The sequence below is a fragment of the Callospermophilus lateralis genome, chromosome 2 (genome assembly GCF_048772815.1).
Source record: "Callospermophilus lateralis isolate mCalLat2 chromosome 2, mCalLat2.hap1, whole genome shotgun sequence".
NCBI classification, from domain to species: Eukaryota; Metazoa; Chordata; class Mammalia; order Rodentia; family Sciuridae; genus Callospermophilus; species Callospermophilus lateralis.
The window spans coordinates 103,598,667-103,623,264 of record NC_135306.1 but is presented as its reverse complement, the minus strand read 5'-3'; the positions used below and the strand labels follow the sequence as shown (position 1 = coordinate 103,623,264).

General features: G+C 36.3%; 2 protein-coding genes and 1 pseudogene across 2 annotated transcripts; 1 reads left to right on the top strand and 2 right to left on the bottom strand.

The window, feature by feature from the left end:
• The first annotated feature begins 3,311 nt into the window (after positions 1-3,311).
• LOC143391077 (olfactory receptor 8G50-like) lies at positions 3,312-4,241 on the top strand. The gene has a single exon (XM_076843640.1). It carries the CDS (start codon positions 3,321-3,323, stop codon positions 4,239-4,241), a length of 921 nt encoding a protein of 306 aa, XP_076699755.1. The 5' UTR covers positions 3,312-3,320.
• An 8,981-nt stretch (positions 4,242-13,222) lies between these two features.
• LOC143386941 (mortality factor 4-like protein 1 pseudogene) lies at positions 13,223-21,898 on the bottom strand (annotated as a pseudogene).
• Positions 21,899-23,659: 1,761 nt separating this feature from the next.
• LOC143391076 (olfactory receptor 8G50-like) lies at positions 23,660-24,598 on the bottom strand. Its single transcript, XM_076843639.2, has one exon. It carries the CDS (start codon positions 24,590-24,592, stop codon positions 23,660-23,662), a length of 933 nt encoding a protein of 310 aa, XP_076699754.2. The 5' UTR covers positions 24,593-24,598.

The following is a 24,598-nucleotide window of genomic DNA, read 5'->3' as shown; positions in this document are numbered from 1 at the left end:
CTTTTTTCTCTTAAATTGTTTCTGTATTTTTTATTATGATTCATTGATCTCAAAGATGAATCAAATAAGTGCAGACTAACACTATTGCAGGGAAGGTTAGTGGAAATTCTACACAAAGACATTGAAGCACCCAGGTTGTGTTAGCAAAGCAAGATAGGAAGCAGTCGAAATGAGGAGCATATATCAGAGTCAGACTTTAGTGGGGACTGGTCTCATGGATTGGGTCAGTGTACCATACCTGCTGTCAGAATTGCAATGACTGAGCAAGATATAATGGAGCTTCTGTGATAGGGTTAGCATTCAGTGGGACAGTCTTGTGGGAGGCCAAGAACACTGAAAAAATTGTCAGCTTGAAAATCATAAAGAGTACGACATATGGAAGGATATGTGTCTTTGTCCATTTTGTGTGTTTCTGTAGCAGAATACCACTAACTAGGTAATGTATGATGAACAGTAATTTATCTGGCTTAATATACTAGAGACTTGGAAGTTCAAGGTGAAAGGGTCACTTCTACTGAAGGCCTTCTTGCTGCATCCCATGGTAAATGATCAAGAATGAAAATACCCACACGAGACAGAGAAAAGGGACAAACTAATAATTATATTAGGAACCTACATCTGTTTTGATCAGCTCATTCTCTGAACAGGTCATGAGTAACCCTATGCTTCATAATTTGAAGAACTGACACACTATTTGCATAACAGTTTGTATATTGTATAGTTCCTTTAGCAATGGATGAGGGTTCCAACGTTCTCACACTCTTGTCAATCTTTCTGTTTATGGGTCCTGTTAGTTATTATTCTGATGGATGTGAAATGTTTCCTCACTATGGTTATGATTTGAATATCCTTAACAAATGATGAGTAACATATTTTCAGGGTTTTTTCATTTTTATGTCTCAAATAGAAGAATGCTTATTGAAATCCTCTGACCTATTTCCCACTGTGTTGCTTGTCCTTTTTATTGTTAAATCATTAGAGTTCTTTCTGAATACTGACCATGAATATTTCCCTGCTACTACTAGTATCTAGAAAAACTAATATTAACTGAAAATACTTTCCAATAATGTGTGGTATTACAGAATTACTATGAGCATTGATATTTTTTTCAGGAAGAGTAACAGTGTGATTTTTATTAGGATATAACTGAAAATTCTCTTTTTCATTTTTAGTCTCTCTGATATCTTTTTTACTTGTTCTTTTTACATATACATAATAGTTAAGTGTATTTTGCCATATTATACATACCTAGAGTATAACTTAGGTGGATATTGTTCTTGAAAAGATTTTTTTCTTTCTTTTTTTTATGGTGTCCAGCTTACTATTGTTTTTTCTATGGTGGTCTCTGGTTTTGGTATCTTCTCTGAGAAACCATCATTAAATCTTAGGTCAGAAGGATTTGGCATTTATTTTTTAAATTATTATTATAAAGTTGGTTCTTCCTTTTAGTTCTAGTGCATTTTGTAGTTCATTTCTTGGGGATAGTGTGATAAAGACTTCCAATTTTATGTATTTAAGTATGTATATATGTATGTATGTATGTATGTATGTATTTTGCAATACTGATGATTAAACCCAGGGCTCTGTGCTACTAAGAATGTGCTTTACCAAGAATTTACATTCCCAGCCCCAAATTACATCTTTTAGAGTTTATTGTTCCAGCACCACCATCAAAAGAATATTTTACCCTTTAAACTTCCATGAAATCCTTGTAACAACTCAATTGATCACAGATGTGTTTTATTTCTGGATTATCAATTCTATTCCATTGATCTTTGTGTTTATCCTTAGGACAAAATCACAACATCTAACTTTGTAAAGATATTTCAAAGAGCAAAATGTGAGTCCTCCAAATATGTTCTTCTCTTTCAAAAAAATTTTTAATACTGTGAATTCCTTTTATTTTCATAAGAATTTATCATTGGCCTGGGTTATGGTTTTGATCATTTGTAACACAATGCAAGAACATTTGGAAGTAAAATGATTGGTCATGAGATCCTTAATCCTTTAGGGCGTTAATCCCCTGAGTGATGACTGAAGGCAGGTAGGGTTTGGCTGGAGGAGGTGGGCATTGGAGGTGTGCCTTTGGAGTATACATGTTGAATTTTTTGAGTGCACTCTCTCTTCTTTTGGATCTTCATGACTTGAGCTGCTTCCCTCCATGACATAATTCTACCTGATGCTCAGCCTCACCTCAAGCCCTGAGGAATGGAGCTGGCTATCTATGGACTGAGAGCTCTAACACTTTGAGCCCCCACATAAACTTTTCCTCCTCTGAAATTGTTCTTGTCAGGTCTTTTAGTCATAACAGTGAACAAGCTGAATAAAGCAGCCTGTCCAGGCTTGTAAAAGAGAGAGCTGGGAATTGGAGAAGGATGACACTAAATTTGTAGATCCATCTGGGTAGTACTGATGTTTTTACTGATTGAGTCACTTGATTAATGAAATTGGATGTCTTTTCATTTATGGAGATTTTTTTTGTATTTAAATTATCTTTTAATTTTAAGTGAAATATATTACATTTCAATTTTTAGTTTATTCTTATTTATTTTATTGTTCATGTTATTTAAAAATGTTTGATTGCTCATTGCAAATTTTTAGAAATATAATTGAGTTATTTGGTTTGTCTGGAATTCTACCACCTTGCTTCACTTTGATTTAGTCCCAGTAGTTATTTTTGTAGATTCTTATAGATTCCTTATAGGATTTTCTATACATAAGATTATGTCATTTACAAGTAAGATAGTGTTACTCCTTGTTTTCCAATATTCATTTATTATATTTTTATTTTCTTTCCTGATTGCCCTAGCCAGACCTATATATGGTCTGTGTTGAATAAAAGTGCAGGGAGTAGACATCTTGCCTAGTTCATTATTTTAGAAGGAAAATCTTTCTGTTTTCCATCATTATGTATGATCTCAGCATGTGTGTGTTTTTTAATGCTGTTGTTGTCTTAACATAAAAAAAGATTGTAAGAATATGCTCTGCAGAGAACTTGAGAATATTATACATAAGGCACGGAAAATACCCAGAAAACTCAGTTACCAAAACAGTTCCCTATGTATTCAGACTGGGTCCTACTAATAACACATTTTAAAGCACTTAACAAATAGGGATAGTTCTATATAACATTTATTGACGTGTCATATATTCTTGTGATTCCAATATCATTGACAGCTGATATAGTTGATGGGCTAGGAAAAAAAAGGAAATGCCTTGCTAAAAAGACTTGAATTATCCCTTGTACACATCACTGTGTGATTGGACAATAAATATTTCAAAAATTTTCTTCTCTTTCTGTTTAGGATTCTCAGAAGACAATGGCAGAAGAAAATTATTCTACAGTGACTGAGTTTATACTGACTGGATTAATAGACAAACTAGAGCTCCAGCTGCCCCTCCTCCTCTTCTTCCTAGGAATCTATGTGCTCACAGTGGTGGGGAACCTGGGCATGATCACACTGATTGGGCTCAGCTCTCACCTGTACACACCAATGTACTATCTGCTCAGCAGTCGGTCCTTCATTGACCTCTGTCAATCCACTGTGATCTCTCCCAAAATGCTGGTGAACTTCATGATGGAGAAAAATACCATCTCCTACACTGATTTCATGACTCAACTCTACTTTTTAATTTTTTGTTTGTTTGCAATTGCAGAGTGTTATATGTTGGCTGCAATGGCATATGACTGCTATGTTGCCATCTGTAACCCCTTGCTTTACAATGTTACCATGTCTAATCAAGTCTGTTCTTGGTTAGTAGTTGGTGTGTATAGCATAGGTATGATGGGTGCCACAGCTCACACAGCCTGCATGCTAAGAGTGCTTTTCTGTAAGGATGATACAATACACCATTACCTATTGGAGCTCTCTTGTTTCAGTGCTTTTATAAATGAAGTAGTTGTTCTGTGCTCAAGTGCATTTAATATCTTTGTTCCAACCCTGTCCATCCTAAGCTTCTACATCTTCATCATAGCCAGCATCCTGCACATTCGCTCCACTGAGGGCAGAGACAAAGCCTTCAGTATATGTAGCTCCCACATCTCAGCTGTTCTTCTCTTCTTTGGTTCTCTAGCATTCATGTATCTGAAACCATCATCAGTCAGCTCCACGGACCAAGGGAAAGTGTCCTCTGTGTTTTACACTATTATTGTGCCTATGCTGAATCCTCTGATCTACAGCCTAAGGAATAAAGATGTCAAAATGGCCCTAAGTAAACTTCTTGGAAATAGAAGTTTGTGAAAGTGTATTATTCTTTAGCAAAAATTTATGATTTGTACAGATTTAGTAAGGAAGCAATTCGGAAACACTGATGGGCTTTTCACAAGGCATGAGATTATTGCTAGCACTTCATTATTTGGAAGAAAGATCAGGACTGGATTCACGGGATCAGACACATTGAGGACAGCACCCCACTGGGAAACCCCAGAGTCCATCTACTATGAATAACCTCTACCACCTCCAGATATTTGAAAATGTTCTTCAAATTCCTCCAAATATAAAATATTGTTTATATTTTATGTGTTAGAAACATGAGTTTTTTTGGAAATAAATACATATCATCATTGCTCTTTGATATTATCAATATTTTATGTTAGTCTATTGGCAAGAATTTTATAAATTGTTATCTAAAATAAACAATTTTAACTCATTGGAATATACAAAAAAAAATAACCTCTCATTCTTGCAAAGTATATAGCACTATACTAAGGGATAGGAAGGCACATAAAGTGTGATGAGATTATTTCTATGTGGGAAATAACAATAGTGACACCAGTCTTGGAGATCAGAACAGGTACTTGTTTCACAGGTGTTGAAGATCAAACACCCGAGAAATGCTATGGCAAGCACAGAAAGAAATTTTTTTTTTTTTAAGAAAAAGATACCAACAGGCTTTTCCAAAGAGAAGGAGACCCAGAACTGGTTGTTCATGATTCTGGGTTCGTCTTGGTCTTTTATAGACCCCAGAAGTTCTCACCTTCTCTTTCTGTTCATGTTTCTGCCTAAGGTCAGGAAAGGACAAGAGCACAGGGGGTAATTGTTAGCAACCCATTGAGCTGGGAAGTGTGTTCCCAGAGGTAAGCTGTAAGCAACCCATTGTCTTTTCTGTTTGATAATCAGTGATAACCAGTCATCAACCTGTCTCAACTCCCGTCACTCAATATCTACACTAACAGACCTTTACCCCCTGCCTTAGTTTGTTGAGGAATGTGTCATGTCCAGTCCCCTCTGGCCAGGTGGGGCTACAGTCATTATGTGTTTCAGCAAAAGAAAGTCTGTGGGAAGGCAGTACAACAGGTTCATTTTACAAAAACTTTTTCTTAACTTCATGTTCCCATCATTCTCATCTGTCTATCTATTCTCCACTCAAGGACTTTTGGCCCCTAAATTCTTTTAGGGTATATAGATGTCAGCTCATTCTGGATACTTCCTGCTGAAAAGGGGTGACATCTAGAGGAATAAAACTCAAAGTTCTTGTTCTCCCTTAGAAGGGGCATGGAGAGTCAAGGATATTTAGCATCAGGATAGTCCAGAAGTCCATGATGATAGCTGGTGAGTGCCTGGATGATGTGTACACAGGACAGCAATCATGCTAAGGAAAAATAAGACAGCAAAGCATTTTTTGTAAACAATTATTATGAAAGTAATCAGTATTATTGGCTGTCCTCTGAAAGCCATGAAGATGGAAATTCATTAATGCTCTAGGTGGGATCCATATGCCACTGATTTGTGAGTGGAGGCCAGCTAAGGCTTTAGAAACATCAGCAGAGTTGTTAGAAACATATACACAATATTTAGTTTTTATAATGCCACAGATGTCCCAATAAGATGTACTTAAAGTATCTAATGCCATCTGATTTTTATAAATATGTCTCTATTGGCATTACCTCTCTGTTTAGTAGAGATCACTAACTTTCTGTCACTTAGGGATAGATCATAATTCTAGCAAACACAGACAAAGCCTGCCTATAGAGGAGTTGGCAAGGTCTGTAGGTCTTAAATTGATGCCCCCCACCTCAAAAAAAAAAAAAAAAGAATAAGATAGCTTTTTAAGTCCCAGAGCAACTAAAATTTAAATGTGACACATTTCTTTGGTCTGGTCTTAAATTGCTTTGGGCAATTGCTCATTCAATTCTAGCTGTAAAACAGAGTTATAGTTTATATTTCCCTTAAGAGTTATCTCTCCCTTTCCTCCAAGTAGTATTTGGGCCAAGCTTGGGTACAGAAAATATTAGGCAGCTTTTCCCAGGGTTTGAAGGTCAAAGGAATTTCAAGGCATAAGTACATGTGTCAGATGGTATGTTATCTCTCTGAAAGTGAAGGGGGGAGAAGGTGTCCCTAAGCACCTCTCCAATGTCTGAACCAGAACAAGGCATCCTTTGTATCCTGTGTACCTTAAAGGTGTTGGCCACCACCCTTTGAGGCCTAAATAGGACTCTTGAGTCATTCAGATTAGTCTCCCTTTACAAATGCATCCCTCAGAGTTCCCTCATTCTGGGTTTCTTTATCTCCTATGGTCCTCGAAATGTTAGTGTTTACATATTGAGATTGAAAAAGATTTGGGCAGGTTGGATTTGGTTGTTCCTTACCAAAGAATGACCCCCAAATCTCCTTTGTGTTACTTCCCTCTTAAAGGGAGAAACCCTGATTTCTCTGTACTATGTTTACTCCCAGGTATAGAAGCACTATTGATTGCATTGAGCATCTTGGAAGAGTCAAGCCCATTGTAGAACCCCAGAGAATGAGAAAGTGCCACAGTGTTCAAGCCTTTCCTGATCATTAGAGTTAAAGACTAAAATAAAGACTTTACATTTGCTGTGGGCAAAAGGATTTTCCAAAGGGCAAGAAAAAAATCTAGTGATTATTGAACACTTAATGCTCTTTCCCTGGAGGAATCTAAGGAAGAGGTTAATTGAAAGACCAAGGCTTTTCCTTACCTGTATTTATACATGTACCTAGGAAATTCATGTCAAATTCATTCCACTGTCTTTTCTATTCCTATCTCCCCTCCCTCCCGGCATTAGTCACGATTCTCTAGAAGAAATAGAAACAACAGAAGGTATGATTATAAAGGGGGCTTTATTAGATTGGCTTAAATAACCAAAAGCTGGATATTATATAATTGCTATCAGCTGTTTCCTAGCTGTAGGAACCAGTAGCTGTACAGTCCAAGATGTTAAAGCCCCAGAACAAGAGAGATCAATAATACTACCCTAGTCTGAAACCAAAGGCTTCTGGAAACTCCCTGTTAGAATCACTGCAGACTTTGCTTTAGAAGAGTGAATTAGCAAGAGTTCTCAGGCATTCAAGAAGAATCAAGTGGGTTTCAAGATGGCAGAATAGAGAGGCCACTTCCTTGGCTGCTCTGTGCCCTGAAATCAAGAAGAGAAAATGGGCATCTTCTCTGCAAGGTGGGTGAATAAACAAAAATAGGGAGGACTTTACTGGAATTTAATAATGAATACTCAAAACAGATTAGAGAATCCAGGAGTTGGATATAATAAAATAAGGAAGAAATTCCCAATGCTACAGCCCTGGCCATGACCAGGGGCATAAAGAAGAATGTTCTTCCACAAAAAGAGTGAAGGGATAAGGGAATTAAAGAAACCTACATTTTTAGGAGGACTGAGGCATGTCTGAGTACAGAAATTTTTGAGATCAAAGACACTTCTCAACTAAATTGAAAGTTGTGTGCACAATATCCTTGCATGGGAAAGAACCAGCACCTATACCAGCAGCATACAGAAGACAGAGAAAGGAACCACTTTCAGCCATGGCACAAGGGCTGGCAGCTGAAGGATCTGATTTCTGGCAAACCTGAATCTGACCTGACAATCACGCCTGACAAACCCTTTATTTGCAACAGAGTGTACCCAAGTGACAAAAAGAAAATCAAACATGGAAAGAGCTTTACAAAGGTGACAACTGGTGGTGGAAACCCACCCAGATTCCCCTCCCTCCTCCTGCAAGAGAGGAGAGAGTAAGTGCCACTCTGTATCCCTTTTATAATTCACTCTCCATCCAGCTCTGCCTAGTGACCCCTTTTAAAGATTTCACCCTCATTCTACCATGGAAATGGATATGGAGAGACCAGAAACATTCTGGTTCAGAATGGTGGGGGAAGTGACTGTGGGGCCTCTTGTGGTCACCCTGTCAGGACTGGAGCCATAGCACCTGGGAATATGGATGTCTTCCAAGGAAGGAAGGAAAGGATCCTCAAATTGTGCTCCTACCTGCACGGATGTGAATCCAGGCCATGGCCTTCCTTTCCTGAAGCTCCCCCTTCATCTTCCTGTTCTTTCCATAGTCATGTAGCCAATTGCTCAGCCAGGACAGTTGCCCCGCCAGAGGAGTCAACATGCTGCACAATATACAGAGACTTATCTGAAGACTCTGGGTTAGGGCAGGAAGCTGCCCCCATAGCATGCAAGGATCATCAATCCCTCCTCACTGGCCAGCCTCAAACTGCTGCCAGATGGAATTAATTGGCCTCTCTCTAATGCTTTCACTTGCAAGGCATAATGGCAGGCCATGTGCACCTGGGTAATAATACACAGCATCTTGAAAGGTCTTAAGTTTTAAGTCCAATTAACTATTGTATCGCTGCTAGAAACCCCCAACAAAGATTAACCTGACAAGGATTAAAGAGTTAGGTTAATACATACTTGCTTTATATTTCACAAGTATATGCATGTTCTTTTTGCTTTTCTTTTACCCTCCAAAGAATTAGGCATGAAGAAATACCAATAACCACATTAGATGAGACAAAACTAATTCATACAGAAGTTAAATGATTTGCCCCCAAAGTTAGTCTTCTCACACATGATTGAGGGCAAACTGAAGCACAATTATTCAGATTCTGGTCATAATGCTCAAAATAAAACCATAGCCATGAAACAGAATATTGTTGACCATGAGTTTTTTTAAAGATAGAGAGAGAGAAAGGAGAGAGAGAGAGAGAGAGAGAGAGAGAGAGAGAGAGAGGGAGGGAGAGAGAGAGAGAGAGAGAATTTTTAAATAATATTTACTTTTCAGTTTTCGGTGAACACAACATCTTTATTTTATTTTTTTTATGTGGTGCTGAGGATTGAACCCAGCATCCCACGCATGCCAGGCAAGCGCATAACCACTTGAGCCACATCCCCAGCCCTGGCCATGAGTTTTTACTCACTTCTCCTAAAATCTTTAGTTTTTAGTCAGCAAATCAAGTAAAAATTATTTTTTTTACCATGACCTCTTTTTCTTTCTTTTATTCTCTGTGTGTGTATGGCTGGACATTAAACCCAATCCTCATGCATGCTAGGGAAGCACTTAACCACTGAGCTACATCCTCAGTCCTCATGATATTTTAAATTTGGACTAGCCGTCATGTCCTCTCTGATCAGCCTCATTTCAGACCGGAATATCCAATTCCTTCAATTCTTCCATAAGAGGAAGTCTTATAGCAAAACCCCAAGGAAACCCATGCTTATTCTACCATTCTTAAAACAAAGATTACATTGATTCTCAAAATACAGTTTCTAAAATATTTTCTCTTATAATCCTGTTACCTCTACTAATAATGTTTCAATTATGCTCATTTGCTTATTTGTAAATAACCAAACTGATTTTCACATGCAAACTGCTCTTAAATCCATACCTTTTCTTGTTATGTATTTGAGAATAAACAACTATAACCAGTTCTTGACCTTTATTTTCACTACTTATTGTTGATGCTGTTATGTTTTTATGAATAATTGCAACTCATTGTTCAGATGTTGTTGGGAGACAAGGATTCTTTTTCTAAAATTTTATTTCTCACTTCTATCATTAACAAGTGGAAAAACTTGGGTCTACATTCTGAGTAAAATCATGATTGAAAATGTGGACTGCTGAAAAATTCATATCTTCTTGTGTTAACAGTTATGGTTTTGAAATCAAGTCATTATTCAATGCTATGAGCTTCCAACTAGCCTATACTTTGTCCATTATATCATCACTAAAAAATATTCAATTTCCTTCCTGAAATTCAGGTGAACCAAGTCTCCCATTCATTTGATCTGTTAGCTGTGTTACCATGGAAAAGGAGACACTAGTCTGACATGCTTTGTTTGCAAGGAATCTTTGTGAGAACTTGATGGTCCTTGCCTTATCTTGCAAGTGTTAATAAATTATACTTTAATTCTTTGCTCAAGAATGGTGTTTTCCTATGTAAAACAATGCTAGATGAATATGTAATTAAAAATTTTCCAGTGTCCATATTTTTTAAAAATAAAAACAGTCCCATTCACTTTCCCATGTTATCTTATTTTATTTCTGGTGCTAAGGATTATATCCAGGACTTGTTACACACTACATTGCTCTACTCATGTATCATAACCCCAGCTACTAATGTTCTTCATTTAATGCCATATGCTAAAAACATCATCATTTTAATAACATTTTAATTTTTTTTAAATTTGTCTTAGTTATATATGACAGTAGAATACATTTATGCACTTCGATATATCATACATAGATGGGATATAATTTCTCATTTTTCTGAGTGTACATGTTGCAGAATCATATTGGTCATGCAGTCACACATATAAATAATGAAATAATGTCTGATATTTCATCAAATATATATATCACATTTTCTTTATCCATTCATGTATTGAAGGGCACCTAAGTTGGTTACATAGTTTAGCTATTGGGAATCGAGCTGCTATAAACATTGATGTGGCTGGGTCTCTGTAGGATGCTGATTTTAAGTCAGTTGGGTATAAACCAAGGAGAGGGATAACTGGGACAAATAGTGGTTCCATTCCCAGTTTTCTGAGGAATCTCCATACTGCTTTCCAGAGTGGTTGCACCAACAACATATGAGTCCTACAAGCAACATATAAGTGTAACTTTTACCCAACAGTCTTGCCAACACTTACTGTTGACTGTATTGTTGATGATTGCCATTCTGACAGGAGTGAGATGAAATCTTAGAGTAGTTTTGATTTGCATTTCTCTAATTGCTAGAGATTTTGAGCATTTTCTCACATATTTGTTGATTGATTGCATATCATCTTCTGAGAAGTGTGTATGTTCAGTTCCTTGGGCTATTTATTAATCGGGTTATTATTATTATTTTTTGTGATTTTTGAGTTCTTTATATACCCTAGAAATTAATGCTTTATCTGAGGTGGTAAATATTTTCTCCCAATCTGTAGACTCTCTCGTCACCTTATTGATTTTTTTATGATTAAAAAGCTTTGTAGTTTGAATCCATCCCATTTATTGATTCTTGATTTTACTTCTTGTGCTTTAAGGGTCTTGTAAGGAAGTCAGATCCTAGGCCAACATGGTGAAGGTTTGGGCCTACTTTAGCTTCTAGTAGGCCCAAGGTCTCTGTTCTAGTGTCTAAGTCTTTGATCCACTTTGAGTTCATTTTTGTGCAGCATAAGAAAGGGTGGTTTAATTTTATTTTGTTGCATGTGGTTTTTAATTTTTCCCAGCACCGTTTGTTGAATAGGCTCTTTTCTCCAGTTAATGTTTTTGGCAACTATGTCTAGTATGAGATAATGGTATTTGTGTAGGTTCCCCCCTGTGTCTTCTATTTCTTAATATTGGTCTACATGTCTGTTTTGTACCAATACCATGCTGTTTTTGTTACTATAGCTCTGTAGTATAGTTTAAGTTCTGGTATTGTGATGCCTCACTTTTCTTGCTAAGGACTGCTTTAGCTATTCTGGGTCTTTTATTTTTCCAAATGAATTTCATGATTGCTTTTTCTATTTCTTTGAAGAACATTGTTGAAATTTTAATAGGAGTTGCATTAAATCTGTATAACACTTTTGATTGTATGGCCATTTTGACAATATTAATTCTGCCTATCCAGGAGCATGGGAGATCTTCTCAACTAATGTCTTCTTTAATTTCTTTCTTTAGTGTTCTGTGGTTTTCATTGTAGAGGTCTTTTACCTCTTTATTTAGATTGATTCCCAAGTACTTTTTTTTTTGAGGCTATTGTGAATGGGGTAGTTTTCCTAATTTATCTTGCAAGTGGATTCATAATGGGTGTATCAGAATATGTTTGATTTGTGGGTGGTGATTTTATATCCAGTTTTCTCATGGAATTTTTTGGACCTTCTAAGTATAGAACCATGTCATCAGCAAATAGTGATAGTTTGTGTTCTTCATTACCTATTTGTAAGCCTTTAATTTCTTTCTTCTAATTGCTCTGGCTAGAGTTACAAGAACATGGATGAATAAAAGTGATGAAAAAGGGTATCCTTGTTTTGTTCCAGTTTTTAGAGGAAATGCGTAGATTTTTCACCATTTACAATGATATTGTCCTTGGGTTTAGTATAGATAGTTTTTATGATGTTGAGGTCTGTTCCTACTATCCCTAGTTTTTCTAGTGTTTTGAACATGATACGGTGTTGTATTTTTGTCAAATGCTTTTTCTACATCTATTGAGATGATCATATGATTCTTGTTGTTAAGTCTATTGACATGATTTACTATGTTTATTGATTTCCATATGCTGGACCAACCTGCATCTCTTGTATGAACTCCACTTGATTATGGTGAACTCTTTCTAATATGTTTTGTATGTAATTTGCTAATTCTTTTTCCTTTTTTGAAAAAATTTACTGAAGATTTGAAAAACTATTCCTAAAAAATTGACTTTTCCAGAAAACTGTAGCTACACAATTCATTGAGTCTATCATGCTAAAACATGCATGAGACACAAATACAAAAACCAAGCCATCATTTTTCAGCAATTTGAGCAAAGATATAATGCCTAAGGAACAACATGGTTGACTTGAGAAGGATGGACTCTTTACTTTAAGCACCATTTAAAAAAAAAAAGGGAGCACAAATGGATGAGTGTGTTCAGTTATATACATTGAACCTTTGGCACTAGGAATCAGGGCATTTTGTCATATAGCATTAACACATATTATAAAAGTGTGTAGTGTCAAAGGAATAGAACCACCAGCATTCAAAAGCAGTTTTGTCAACTAGGCAAACATTCTACATCATGTTTCTCTGTTGTCCATCATTGAATACACTGGTAGCAACTTTGAAAGAAAGGAAAAAAAGAGCAGTAACCCCTTTTATTTTCTCTGTTTAAATTCAAACAGAAAACAAACATCAATTCTGTCATACACTAACATCTTCAAAGTACATCATTTGTACAAGAGAAGGACTAAGAACAAAAATGTGGTTACAGAGATACAAACACAGTGAATGAAAACACCCCCTCACACTGCTTTCAGATGGTATTCAGGAGGGGCGACTTCATAATCGCTGGCACTAAACAAAGTTGCAGAATTCTTTGCCAGGTACTTGAGGAAATCTTGAAGATAATTCAGTAATAAAACAAGGCTCTCCTCATCCAGAGGTGTATAGGCCAACATTGCTCCAATTTGTACAAATAATCTCAGTAGATGGGGTGCTCCATACACCTGGGACATGGGTGCATCAGGATGATCTGCAAGGATTTCAGCATACTGTGGTCTCTCAAACTTGTAGAGCAGTTGAGTGCCCAGCAATACATTGAAGTATTATTTTATTCCTTCCACAACTTCATTAACAGCATACTCCTTATTATCTGTGCTTCCTCGAGATTTCTTGAAATTTGCATAATCCTCAAGAACAGAATCCACATTCTTCTTCTTCAAAGGAAGATAAAACAGCTGTTTTTGTCTGGTAATTAAGTCCCAGTCATCAACAAGCCAAGGTTCTAGCTCTTCAGGAACCTTTACTTTAACTTCAACTCTGTTCATAAATGTTTCTTCATTTTCAACAGTAGTATCTACCTGGGCCCTTTTCTTCCGAGGAGGCTGAGGTATCTCACTGGTACTGCCACCATCTCCATTTCCGGGTGTTTTCTGTTCTTTTTGGTTTTCATTTCAACATTTTTCTGTTGCAGACCAGATGTCCTCTTCCTGGAGCAGCCCCTCTCTTCCCCTCTGCATACTGCTCCTGATTGGCTTTTTGGAGTTCTTGCTGTTTCTGTATATTGGTGTCCACGTACTTGAGCACTCTGCTCTCTGGAAACCATTCATCCCAATTTTTATTCCAACCACTGTAATGTATAAAGTATTTCACTTGTTTGTCCTTTATGGCAACCTTAATGCACTTTGCTTCATAAAGTAGAGGCCCATGAAAGCACAGCACTCGCTCACCCTCCTGGAATTTCGGCTTTGGGTCCTGCTTGGGTGCAATTTTTAAGTGATTCCCACCTCCTCCTTCTCCCAGCACCCCCAGCTACTACCCCCTCCTCTCTACCCCACCCAACTTTGCATCAGATGTGCCATCAGGCACAGTCAGCTCTTTATTTTTGTTTTAATTAGTTATGCATGACAGTACAATGCATTTATGAACTTTGATATATCATACATAGATGGGATATAATTTTTCATTTTTCTGAGTGTACATGTTGCAGAATCATATTGCTCATGCAGTCACATATATACATACAGTAATAATGTTTGTTTCATTCTACTATCTTTCCTATCCCCACATCCCATCCCTTCCCTTCACATCATTTTCCTCTACCTAATCTAAGGTAATGCTACTCTTCCTTAGCTCCCCCCCACCCACCACCACCTTATTGTGAATTAGCATCTGTGTATTAGAAAAAACATTCAGCCTCAGGTTTTTGGGACTGGATTATTTCGCTTAGCATGATATTCTCCAACTCTAACCATTTACTGGCAAATGCTATAGTTTCACTCTTCTTTAAAGCTAAGTAATATTCCACTGAGTATATATACCACATTTTCTTTATCCATTTATCTACTGAGGGACACCTAAGTTGGTTCCATAGTCTAGCTATTGTGAATTGAGCTGCTATAAATATTGATGTGGCTGTGTCACTACAGTATGCTGATTTTAAGTCCTTTGGGTATAAACCAAGGAGTGAAATAGCTGGGTCAAAGGGTTATTTGGAAAAATAAGAGACCCAGTATAGCTAAAACAATTCTTAGCAAGAAAAGTGAAGCAGGAGGCATCACAATACCAGCCCTTAAACTATATTACAGAGCTATAGTAATACAACTGGCATGGTACTGGCACTAAAATAGACACGTTGACCAATGGTAGAATAAAGGACATAGAGACAAACCCACATAAATATGGTTATGTTATACTAGACAAAGGTGCCAAAAATATTCACTGGAGAAAAGATAGTCTATTTGATAAATGGTGCTGGCAAACCTGGAAATCCATATGTAGCAAAATGTAATTAAACCTCTATCTCTCACCCTGCACAAAAAAAAATTATCTCAAAGTGGATCAAAGATTAGGCACTGGAACAGAGACCCTGTGTCTAATAGAAGAAAAAAAAGGCCCAAATCTTCACCATGTCGGCCTAGGCTCAGTCTTCCTTAACAGACTCCTAAACCTCAAATAGTAACATCAAGAATTAATAAATAGGATGAATTCAAATTAAAATGCTTTTTCTCAGCAAAGAAAATAATTAATAAAGTGAGGAGAAAGCCTACAGTTTCAGAGAAAATCTTTACCACATTCACTTCTGATAAAGCATTAATCACAGGATATATAAAGAACTCAAAAATCTTAACACCACACACACACACACACACACACAAATAACCCAATCAATAAACGGGCTAAGGAACTGAATAGACACTTTACAGAAGAAGAAATACAGTTGATCAACAAATATATAAAAAAGTGTTCAACATCTCTAACAATTAGAGAAATACAAATCAAAACTACTCTATCATTTCATCTCACTCCCATCAGAGTGGCAATCATCAAGAATACATGTTTGCAAAATGTGGTGAAAAAGGTACACCCATACATTGCTGGTGGGACTGCAAATTGGTGCAACCACTATGGAAAGCAGTGTGGAGATTTGCCAGAATTTCATTGAGAACTTTTGCATTCATGTTCATCAAGGATACTGGTCTAAAATGTTCTTTCCTTGATGTGTCTTTGACTAGTTTTGGTATCAGGGTGATAGTAGCCTCATAGAATGAGTTTAGAAGGATTTTATTCTTTCTATTTCCTGGATTAATTTAAGGAGTATTGGTGTTGATTCTTCTTTGAAGGTCTTGTAGAAGTTGACTGAAAATGCCTCTGCTCCTGGGTTTTTCTTGTTTGATAGACTTTTAATGGCATTTGCTATTTCATTCCTCGAAGTTGATCTGTTTAAATGATGTATGACATCCTCATTCAATTCAGGTAGGTCATATGTCTCTAGAAATTTGTTGATGTCTTTGAGATTATTTATTTTACTGGAGTATAAATTTTCAAGATAGTTTCAAATTATCTTCTGCATTTCAAATATGTTTATTATATTTCCTTTTTTAACACAAATTTTAGTAATTTGAGTTTTCTCTCTCCTTCTTTTCATTAGGTTTACTAAAGTTTTATCAATTTAATTTAGTTTTTCACAGAACCTGCTTTTTTGTTTTGTTAATTTTTTAAATTATTTTTTTTGTTTCAATTTCATTGAATTCAGCTTTGATTTTAATTATTTTCTGTCTTCTACTGCTTTTGGTGCTGATTTGTTCTTCTTTTTTCCAGGGGTTTGAGATGTAATGTTAGGTCTTTTATTTGTTGAGTTTTACTTCTTTTAATGAATGAACTCAATGCAATAAGATTTCCTCCTAGTATTGCCTTCATCCTACCCCAGAGATTTTGATATGTCTTATTGATGTGTTCATCTACCTCTAATTTATTAAAAATTTTCTCCATGATTTTTTTTACTATCCATTCATCACTCAATAGCATATTATTTAGTCTTCAGGTGTTGAAGTAGCATCTATTTCTTATTTTATCATTTATTTCTAATTTCATTCCATTAGGATCTTATAAAATGCATGCAGGTATTCCATGTTTGTTTGTTTGTTTGTTTTGATTTGTTTTTTGTGCATTTACTAAGAGTTGCTTTGTGGCATAAGATAACGTTCTATTTCAGAGAAGGAGTTATGTGCTACCAAGAAGAAAATATATTCACTCATTGATGGATGAAATATTCTATATATGTTGGTTAACTCTAAATCATTGATTATATGATTTTGTTCTATAGTTTTTTGTTTAGTTTTTGTTTGGAAGATCTCTGTCCAAAAGTGAGAGAGGTGTGTTAAAGTCACCCAGTATTATCATGTTGTGATCTATTTGATTCTTGAAATTGAGAAGGGTTTTTTTGATGTGTGTAGATGCTACATTGTTTAGGGAAAAAATATTAACAACTATTTCATCTTGCTGATATATAATTCCCTTAATTAGTATCAAATGTCCTTCTTTGTCCCCTGTGATTATCTTTGGCTTGAAGTCTACTTTATCTGAATTGAGGATGGAAACTACTGCTTGTTTACACACATATGAGTCATATATTTTTGCATCCTTTAACCTCAGACTGTGGATGTCTTTGCCTATGACACAAGTATTAAAGACAACATATTGTTGGGTCTTCTTGTTTTTTAAAATTTTTCTTTACTTTCTTTTTTTTTTAAATTATAGATGAGCAAAATACTTTTATTTTATTTATTTATTTTTATGTGGTGCTGAGGATTGAACCCAGTGCTTCACACATGCCTGTCAGGCACTCTATCTCTGAGCCACAATCACACCCTAGGTCTTGTTTTTTTTAATACTATCTGCCTGTCTGTCTTTTGACTGATGAGTTTAGGCCATTAACATTCAAGGTTATTATTGAGATACATTTGTATTTCCTGTCATTTTAATTTATTTCTGCTTTTTAATTTGATGTAGTTTCTTCTTTTACTGACTATTCCTTGAGTGGTAGTTGCTTCCTTTCCTAGTTTTCAATTTTTTTTTTATCCTCATGGAATATTTTGTTAAGCATGTTCTGTAGTAAAGACTTTCTGGTTGTGAATTTTTAAATTTTTGTTTATCATCAAAGATTTTTATTTCATCTTCAAATCTGAAACTTAATTTTGCTGGATAAAAAATTCTTGGCCTGCATCCATTTTCTTTCAGAGATTGAAATATATTATTCTAGGACCTCCTGGCTTTGAGGGTCTGGGTTGAGAAATTAGTTAAGATGTGAATGGTTTGACCCTATATGTAGCTTGGTTTCTTTTTTGTTTTTTCCCTCTCATGGCCCTTAAGATTTTATCCTAATTCTGAATCTTAGTCATTCTCATTATAACATGTATTGGTGCAGATTTGCTCTATTTTTCTACATTTGGGGTCCCATAAGCCTCTTGTATTTGATTTTCCATTTCTTTCTTTAGGTTTGGGAAATTTTGTGATATTACATCATTGAAAATATTGTGCATTTCTTTGGTTTGTATCTCTGCTCCTTAATCTATGCCAATAACTCTTAAGTTTGGCCTTTTCATGTTATTCCATAATTCTCAGAAGTTCTGTTCATGGTTTCTTACCATCATCTCTACATGGTCAACTTATTTTCAAGATTATATATTTTGTCTTCATTACATGAAGTTCTGTCTTTTAAGTGATCTAGTCTGTTGGTGATGCTTTCCATTGAATTTATAATTTGACTTATTGACTCCTTAATTTTAAGAATTTCTGCTTGGCTTTTTTTTTAATCTCTGTTGAATTTATCATTCACTTTCTATATTTTCTCTTGAGTTTACTCTTTATACCATCCTTTATTTTCTAGATCAATTTAACTATGTACAATATGACCTCATTCTTGGACATTTCTTCTACTATGTTGTTAGTGGATTCTGTTATTGGAGCATCTTGGTTTGTTTGGGGTGTTATTTTCCCTTGTTTTTTAATGTTGCTTGTATGTTTTTCCATCTATCAGTATGGACCTGAGGCAGTACAGATTCTACTCTGTGGACTTAAATTGTCCCTAAAAGCATCCAATACCTTGCCTTTAAGTGTGAGAGCAATATCAACAGCATCCAGTGTAAACAATATATAGCCTTAATGATAATAATCATAATCATAATCACACAAAGGCATCTGCTACTTTCTCACAATAAACTAAAATGATGAATTCAATAACTATCTACAGGATAAACAGAAAATTTGCTAAAATGATTTAAAAATTTCAAATGGTGGATGAGAGAACAGATGTAGCATAATACATGATATTCATGAGGGAGGAAGAGAGAAGCTAGAAGCAAAAATTCATAGGAAGAGAGGAGAATAAGCCAACAGAGATTGGCTATTGGTTGGAGAAAATGTCGAAAGGAAATCCATGAAAACAGACAAATGAGAGGAAGATACAAAGTAAAATAATAAAAAATATAAGAATACAACACTGAAAAACACCATTCATATATCACCATTCTCCACACACTGATGCTTAAAAACCTCCCTAATATGGTATAGATGTTACAGAATAAAAAAATAAAATAAAATAAATGTCAATGGAAAATCAAACTGTCTTCACCATCGTTCAAAAGTTTCTCAGCCCTAACTCTAAAATCTCATGGGACCACCAGGCCATTCAGACCCAATAACTATTCCAAGAGACTAACCCACATAATTATAATTATCTTATATTAGACAAAGACACCAAAAAACATACATTGGAGAAAAAATAGCCTCTTCAACCAATGGTGCTGGAAGAACTGGAAATCCATATGCAAAGAAATGATATTACACCCCTATCTCTCACTATGCACAAAATTTAACTCAAAGTGAATCAAGGACCTAAGAATTAAAGAGAGGCCCTGCATCTAATAGAAGAAAAAGTAGGCCCCAATCTCCATATTGGATTAGGCCTCTACTTCTTAATAAGACTCCGACAGCACAAGAATTAAAATCAAGAATTAATAAATGGTATGGATTTAAACTAAAGCTTCTTTTCAGCAAAAGAAACAATCAGTGACGTGAATAGAGAGCCTACAGATTGGGAGCGATTTTTTTCCACTTGCACATCAGACAGAGCACTAATATCTAGGGTACATAAAGAACTCAAAAAGCTAAACACCAAAATAACAAATAGCCCAATTATTAAGTGGATCAAGGAACTGAACAGACACTTCTTAGAAGGTGATATACAATTAATCAGCAAATATATAAAATTTTCAACATCTCTAGTTATTAGAGAAATGCAAATCAAAACTACTCTAAGATTTCATCTCACTTCAATCAGAATGGCAGCTATTAAGAATACAAACAACAATAAGTGTTGGCGAGGATGTGGGGAGAAACTGGTGGGACTGCAAACTGGTCCAGCCAATATGGAAAGCAGTATGGAGATTCCTTGGAAATCTGAGAATGGAACCACCATTTGGCCCAGCTATACCACTCCTTGGCCTACACCCAAAGGACTTAAAAACAACATACTACAGGGACACAGTCACACCAATGTTTATTGCAGCACAATTCACAATAGCTAAACTGTGAAATCAACCTAAATGCCCATCAGTGGATGAATGGATAAAGAAAATGTGGTATTTATGCACAATGGAATATTATTCAGAAATTAAAGAGAATAAAATCATGATATTTTCAGGTAAATGAATGGAGTTGGAGAATATAATGCTAAGTGAAGTTAGCCAATCCCCAAAAAACCAAATGCTGAATATCTCTCTGATATAAGGAGGCTGATTAATAGTGTGGGTGGGAGAGGAATCATGTGAAGATTAGATAAACTCTAGATAGGGCAATGGGGAGGGAGGAGAAGGGAGAGGGCAAGGGGTGTAAAAAAGATGATGGAATGAGATGGATATCATTTCCATAACTACATTTATGAAGACATGAATGGTGGAAATATACTTTGTATACAACCAGAGATATGAAAAAAGTGCTCTATATGTGTAATATGAATTGTAATGCATTCTCCTGTTATATACAACAAATTAGAAATTTTTAAAAAAAATTATAAAGGCAGTGGTAAGTAGCTATAAAATCTTTGATATTAAAATTGAAATCCAGTACTTGAACTTTAAGATTTGTAGAGCTGGCTTGTTAGATGTTTAAAACTAAAACTTGAAGACTAAAGCTAGGAAAATAAAAGGTCCAAGAAAGAAAATAGCCAATATTTGGCTCTTTCTCTCTGAGATTAGCTGAAATCCATGGAACAAGAGGATCTCTCTAAGGGCTGTGCAAGTCTGGGCCACATGACTTCCCATACAGGGGGATCAATGGGACATGGAGAACAAGAAGCCAACCAGTACACATGCTGTAAAGATGAGCATTATTGGAGAAGAAAATGTTGTTGGTACTTCCAAGAGAAGCCATATGTCGTCAGGAAGACCATGACGTATCCTGGCATATGATACTTGAGAAGCTAAGAGGCTGCTCCAAAGTTACCAAGAGTGACACTTTGATGAATGTCAACTGATTTTAATAGTATATAAGAACAAGCTCAATTTGACCAACTTGGTCTTAAACATGCAGGAGAATTATAACCAAAACACAGCAATATATGGACATTTTAAAAGGAAAGACATTAGTTCTTTTAATGAAACTTGAGATGTACGTTTGTGTCAGCCACACAAAAAGTAGGTAAAACTGGAGGGTATAAAGAAGGGTTCTTAGGCAGGAGTGTCTGATAACTATCAAAAGATTATCATAGTCAGAGGTTTTTTGTTGTTATTGTTGTTTTGTTTTTTGTTGAGTCAATTTAAGACCTACAAATATTCATAATTTCCTCTATAGGCAGACTGAGTCTGTGTTTGCTAGAATGATTGTGTAAACTTAAGTGACAGAAATAAAGGGGTCCCTGCTTAACACAGAGGTAATGCTAATAGAAAGGTATTTTCAAAAATCACATGGCATTAGTAGCTTAACTAAATCTTATGGGGACATCTGTGGCATTATAAAAACTAAATGTTGTGTATATGATTCTAACAACTCTGCTAATGTTTCTAAATCCTTAACTGGCCTCCACTCACAAATCAGTGACATATGGATCCCATCTATATGGGACCTATATATTAATAATCCATAGAGCGTTAATGAGTTACCATCTTCATGATTTTCAGAGACGAGCCAATAACACTCATTGTTTCATGCTAATTGTTTCTAAAAAGTATGCTTTGCTGTCTTATTGATTATTTTATTATCAAACTCCTGCTTTGTGTGCCCTTCATTCAGTCACACATGCAATAGTCCTAGGGACATTTGGACTATCCTGATGCTAAGAACCCTTAACTCTGCATGCCCCTCCTGAAGGAGAATAAGAACTTTGGGTTTCCTTCCTTTAGATGTCATGTCTTTTCAGCAGGAAGTAGTCAGAATGAGTCAACATCCAAATACCATAAAGAATTTAGGGTCCTAAAATCCTTGAGGGGGGATGGAAGGGGACAGATAAGTGTGGATTTGGGAACAAGTGGTTAAAGGAGCACAATGTACAGAATTCCTACACGTTTTCTTTTGCTGAAAAGCAGCCCCACCTGGCCTGAGGGGACAGGATATGTCACATTCATCAACAAAATGAGGCAGGGGGTGACGGTTTAGTAGTCAGTATAGATGAGGAATAATGGGAGTTGAGAGAGGGTGATGACTCATTATCACTGGTTATCAAACAGAGAGGACTATGGGTTGCAAACAGCTAACCTCTGGGATTACACTTCCCAGTTCAATGGGTTGCTAAAGATTACCCCTGTGCACTTGCTCCTTCCTGCTCTTAGGCTGGGATGCAGAGAAAAAAGTGAAGGTGGGGCTGGGCAAACACCTGTAATTCCAGCAGCTTGCCTGGCTTGCTCAGGAGGGTGAGGCAAGAGGATCCTGAGTTCAAAGCCAGCCTCAGCAAAAGTGAGGTGGTAAGCAACTCAGTGAGACTCTGACTCTAAATAAAATACAATCTGGAGCTGTGCATGTGGCTCAGTGGTTGAGTGCCCTGAGTTCAATCCCTGATACCACCCACCAAAAAAAAAGAGAAGGTGGGGTTCTGATGTCTATTAAGGAGCAAGTCATGTCCACTACCATGGACACCCAGCTTTGGGATCCCTTCTGTTTGGAGAAGTCTATTGCTATCTCTTTTCTCAAATAAAATGTGCTTTCTACACTTGTCATGGAATTTATCAAGTGTTCAGTCTTCAAAACCAGTGGAACCTGTTCTCATAACCAAGACTGGTGTCACTATTATTATTTCCTGAATAGACATAATCTCATTACTCATTATGTTCCTCAGTAATACTTAATATTGTTCTATACACTTAGTAAAAATTAGAGGTTATATTTTGTATATTCCAAATAGTTAAAGCTATTTATTTTTTATTTTTTATTTATTTTTATGTGGTGCTGAGAATAAAACCAAGGGCTCCACACGGGGAACGCACACACTCTACCTCTGAGCCACAACCCCGGTCCTAAAACCATTTGTTTTAGATCACTATTTCAGAAATACTTGCTGAGACACTTAGTTAAGAAGGCCAGGTACATAAACTATTGATAGTTACAAAGAATAATGATCATATAAATTTATTTCCTGATTTAATGTAAATGAATTTTGCCTGAAAATACTCATGTCTCAAACATATAAAATATGAATAATATTTTACATTTTGAGAACTTTGAAGAACTTTTTCAAATATTGGGAGGTTCTACAGGTTACCCAGAGTAGATGGATTCTGGGGTTTCCCAGTGGGGTGCTGTCTTCAATGTGTTTGATGCTGTGAATCCAATCCTGTCCTTGGCACCCTTCTTCTACATAATCAAGTGCAAGCAAACAATCTCATGTCTTCTGGACTTCCATTGTCACAGAACTGCTTCCTTATTAAATCTGCACAAATTATAAATGTTTGCTAAAGAATAATTATCTTTCAGAAACTTCTATTTCCAAGGAGTTTACTTAGGGCCACTTTGGCATCCTTATTCCTCAGGCTGTAGATCAGAGGGTTTAGCATGGGCACAATAATAGTGTAAAACACAGAAGACACTTTACCTTGGTCCACAGAGCTGACTGATGATGGCTGTAGGTACATGAATGCTAGAGAACCAAAGAAGAGACCAACAGCTGAGATGTGGGAGCTGCAGGTGCTGAAGGCTTTGGCTCTGCCCTCAGTGGAGCGAATGCGCAGGATGCTGGCTATGATGAAGATGTAGGAGCTAAGGATTGTCATGGTTGGTAAAAAGATGTTAAATGCACTTGAAGACAGACCTACTACCTCATTTATAAATGTACTGGAGCAAGAGAGCTCTAGTAGAGGAAAAAAATCACAGAAGTAATGGTTTATCATATCATCCTTACAGAAAAGCACTCTTAGCATGTAGGTTGTGTGAACTATGGAACCAATCAAGCTTATGCTATATACCCCAAATACCAACCATAAACAGACTTGATTAGACATGGTAACATTGTACAGTAAGGGGTTACAGATGGCAACATAGCGGTCATATGCCATTACAGCCAACATGTGACACTCTGCAATTGCAAAACTAATGAAAAAGTAGAATTGAGTCATGCATTCAGGGTAGGAGATGATGTTTTTCTCCATCACAAAGTTGACCAGCATTTTGGGGACAATCACAGTGGATTGACAGAAATCAATGAAGGAGAGATTGCTGAGGAGATAGTACATGGGGGTGTGCAGGTGAGAGCTCAGCCTAATCAGTGTGATCATCCCCAGGTTCCCCACCACTGTGAACACATAGATTCCTAGGAAGAGAAGGAAGAGGGGCACCTGGAGCTCTTGTTTTTCTGTTAATCCAGCCAGGATGAACTCAGTCACTGTGGAATAATTTCCTTCTGCCATTTTCTT

Coding starts and splice junctions, on each gene's coding strand:
- LOC143391077 (XM_076843640.1), top strand. CDS start 3,321: ATGGCAGAAGAAAATTATTCTACAGTGACTGAGTTTATACTGACTGGA.
- LOC143391076 (XM_076843639.2), bottom strand. CDS start 24,592: ATGGCAGAAGGAAATTATTCCACAGTGACTGAGTTCATCCTGGCTGGA.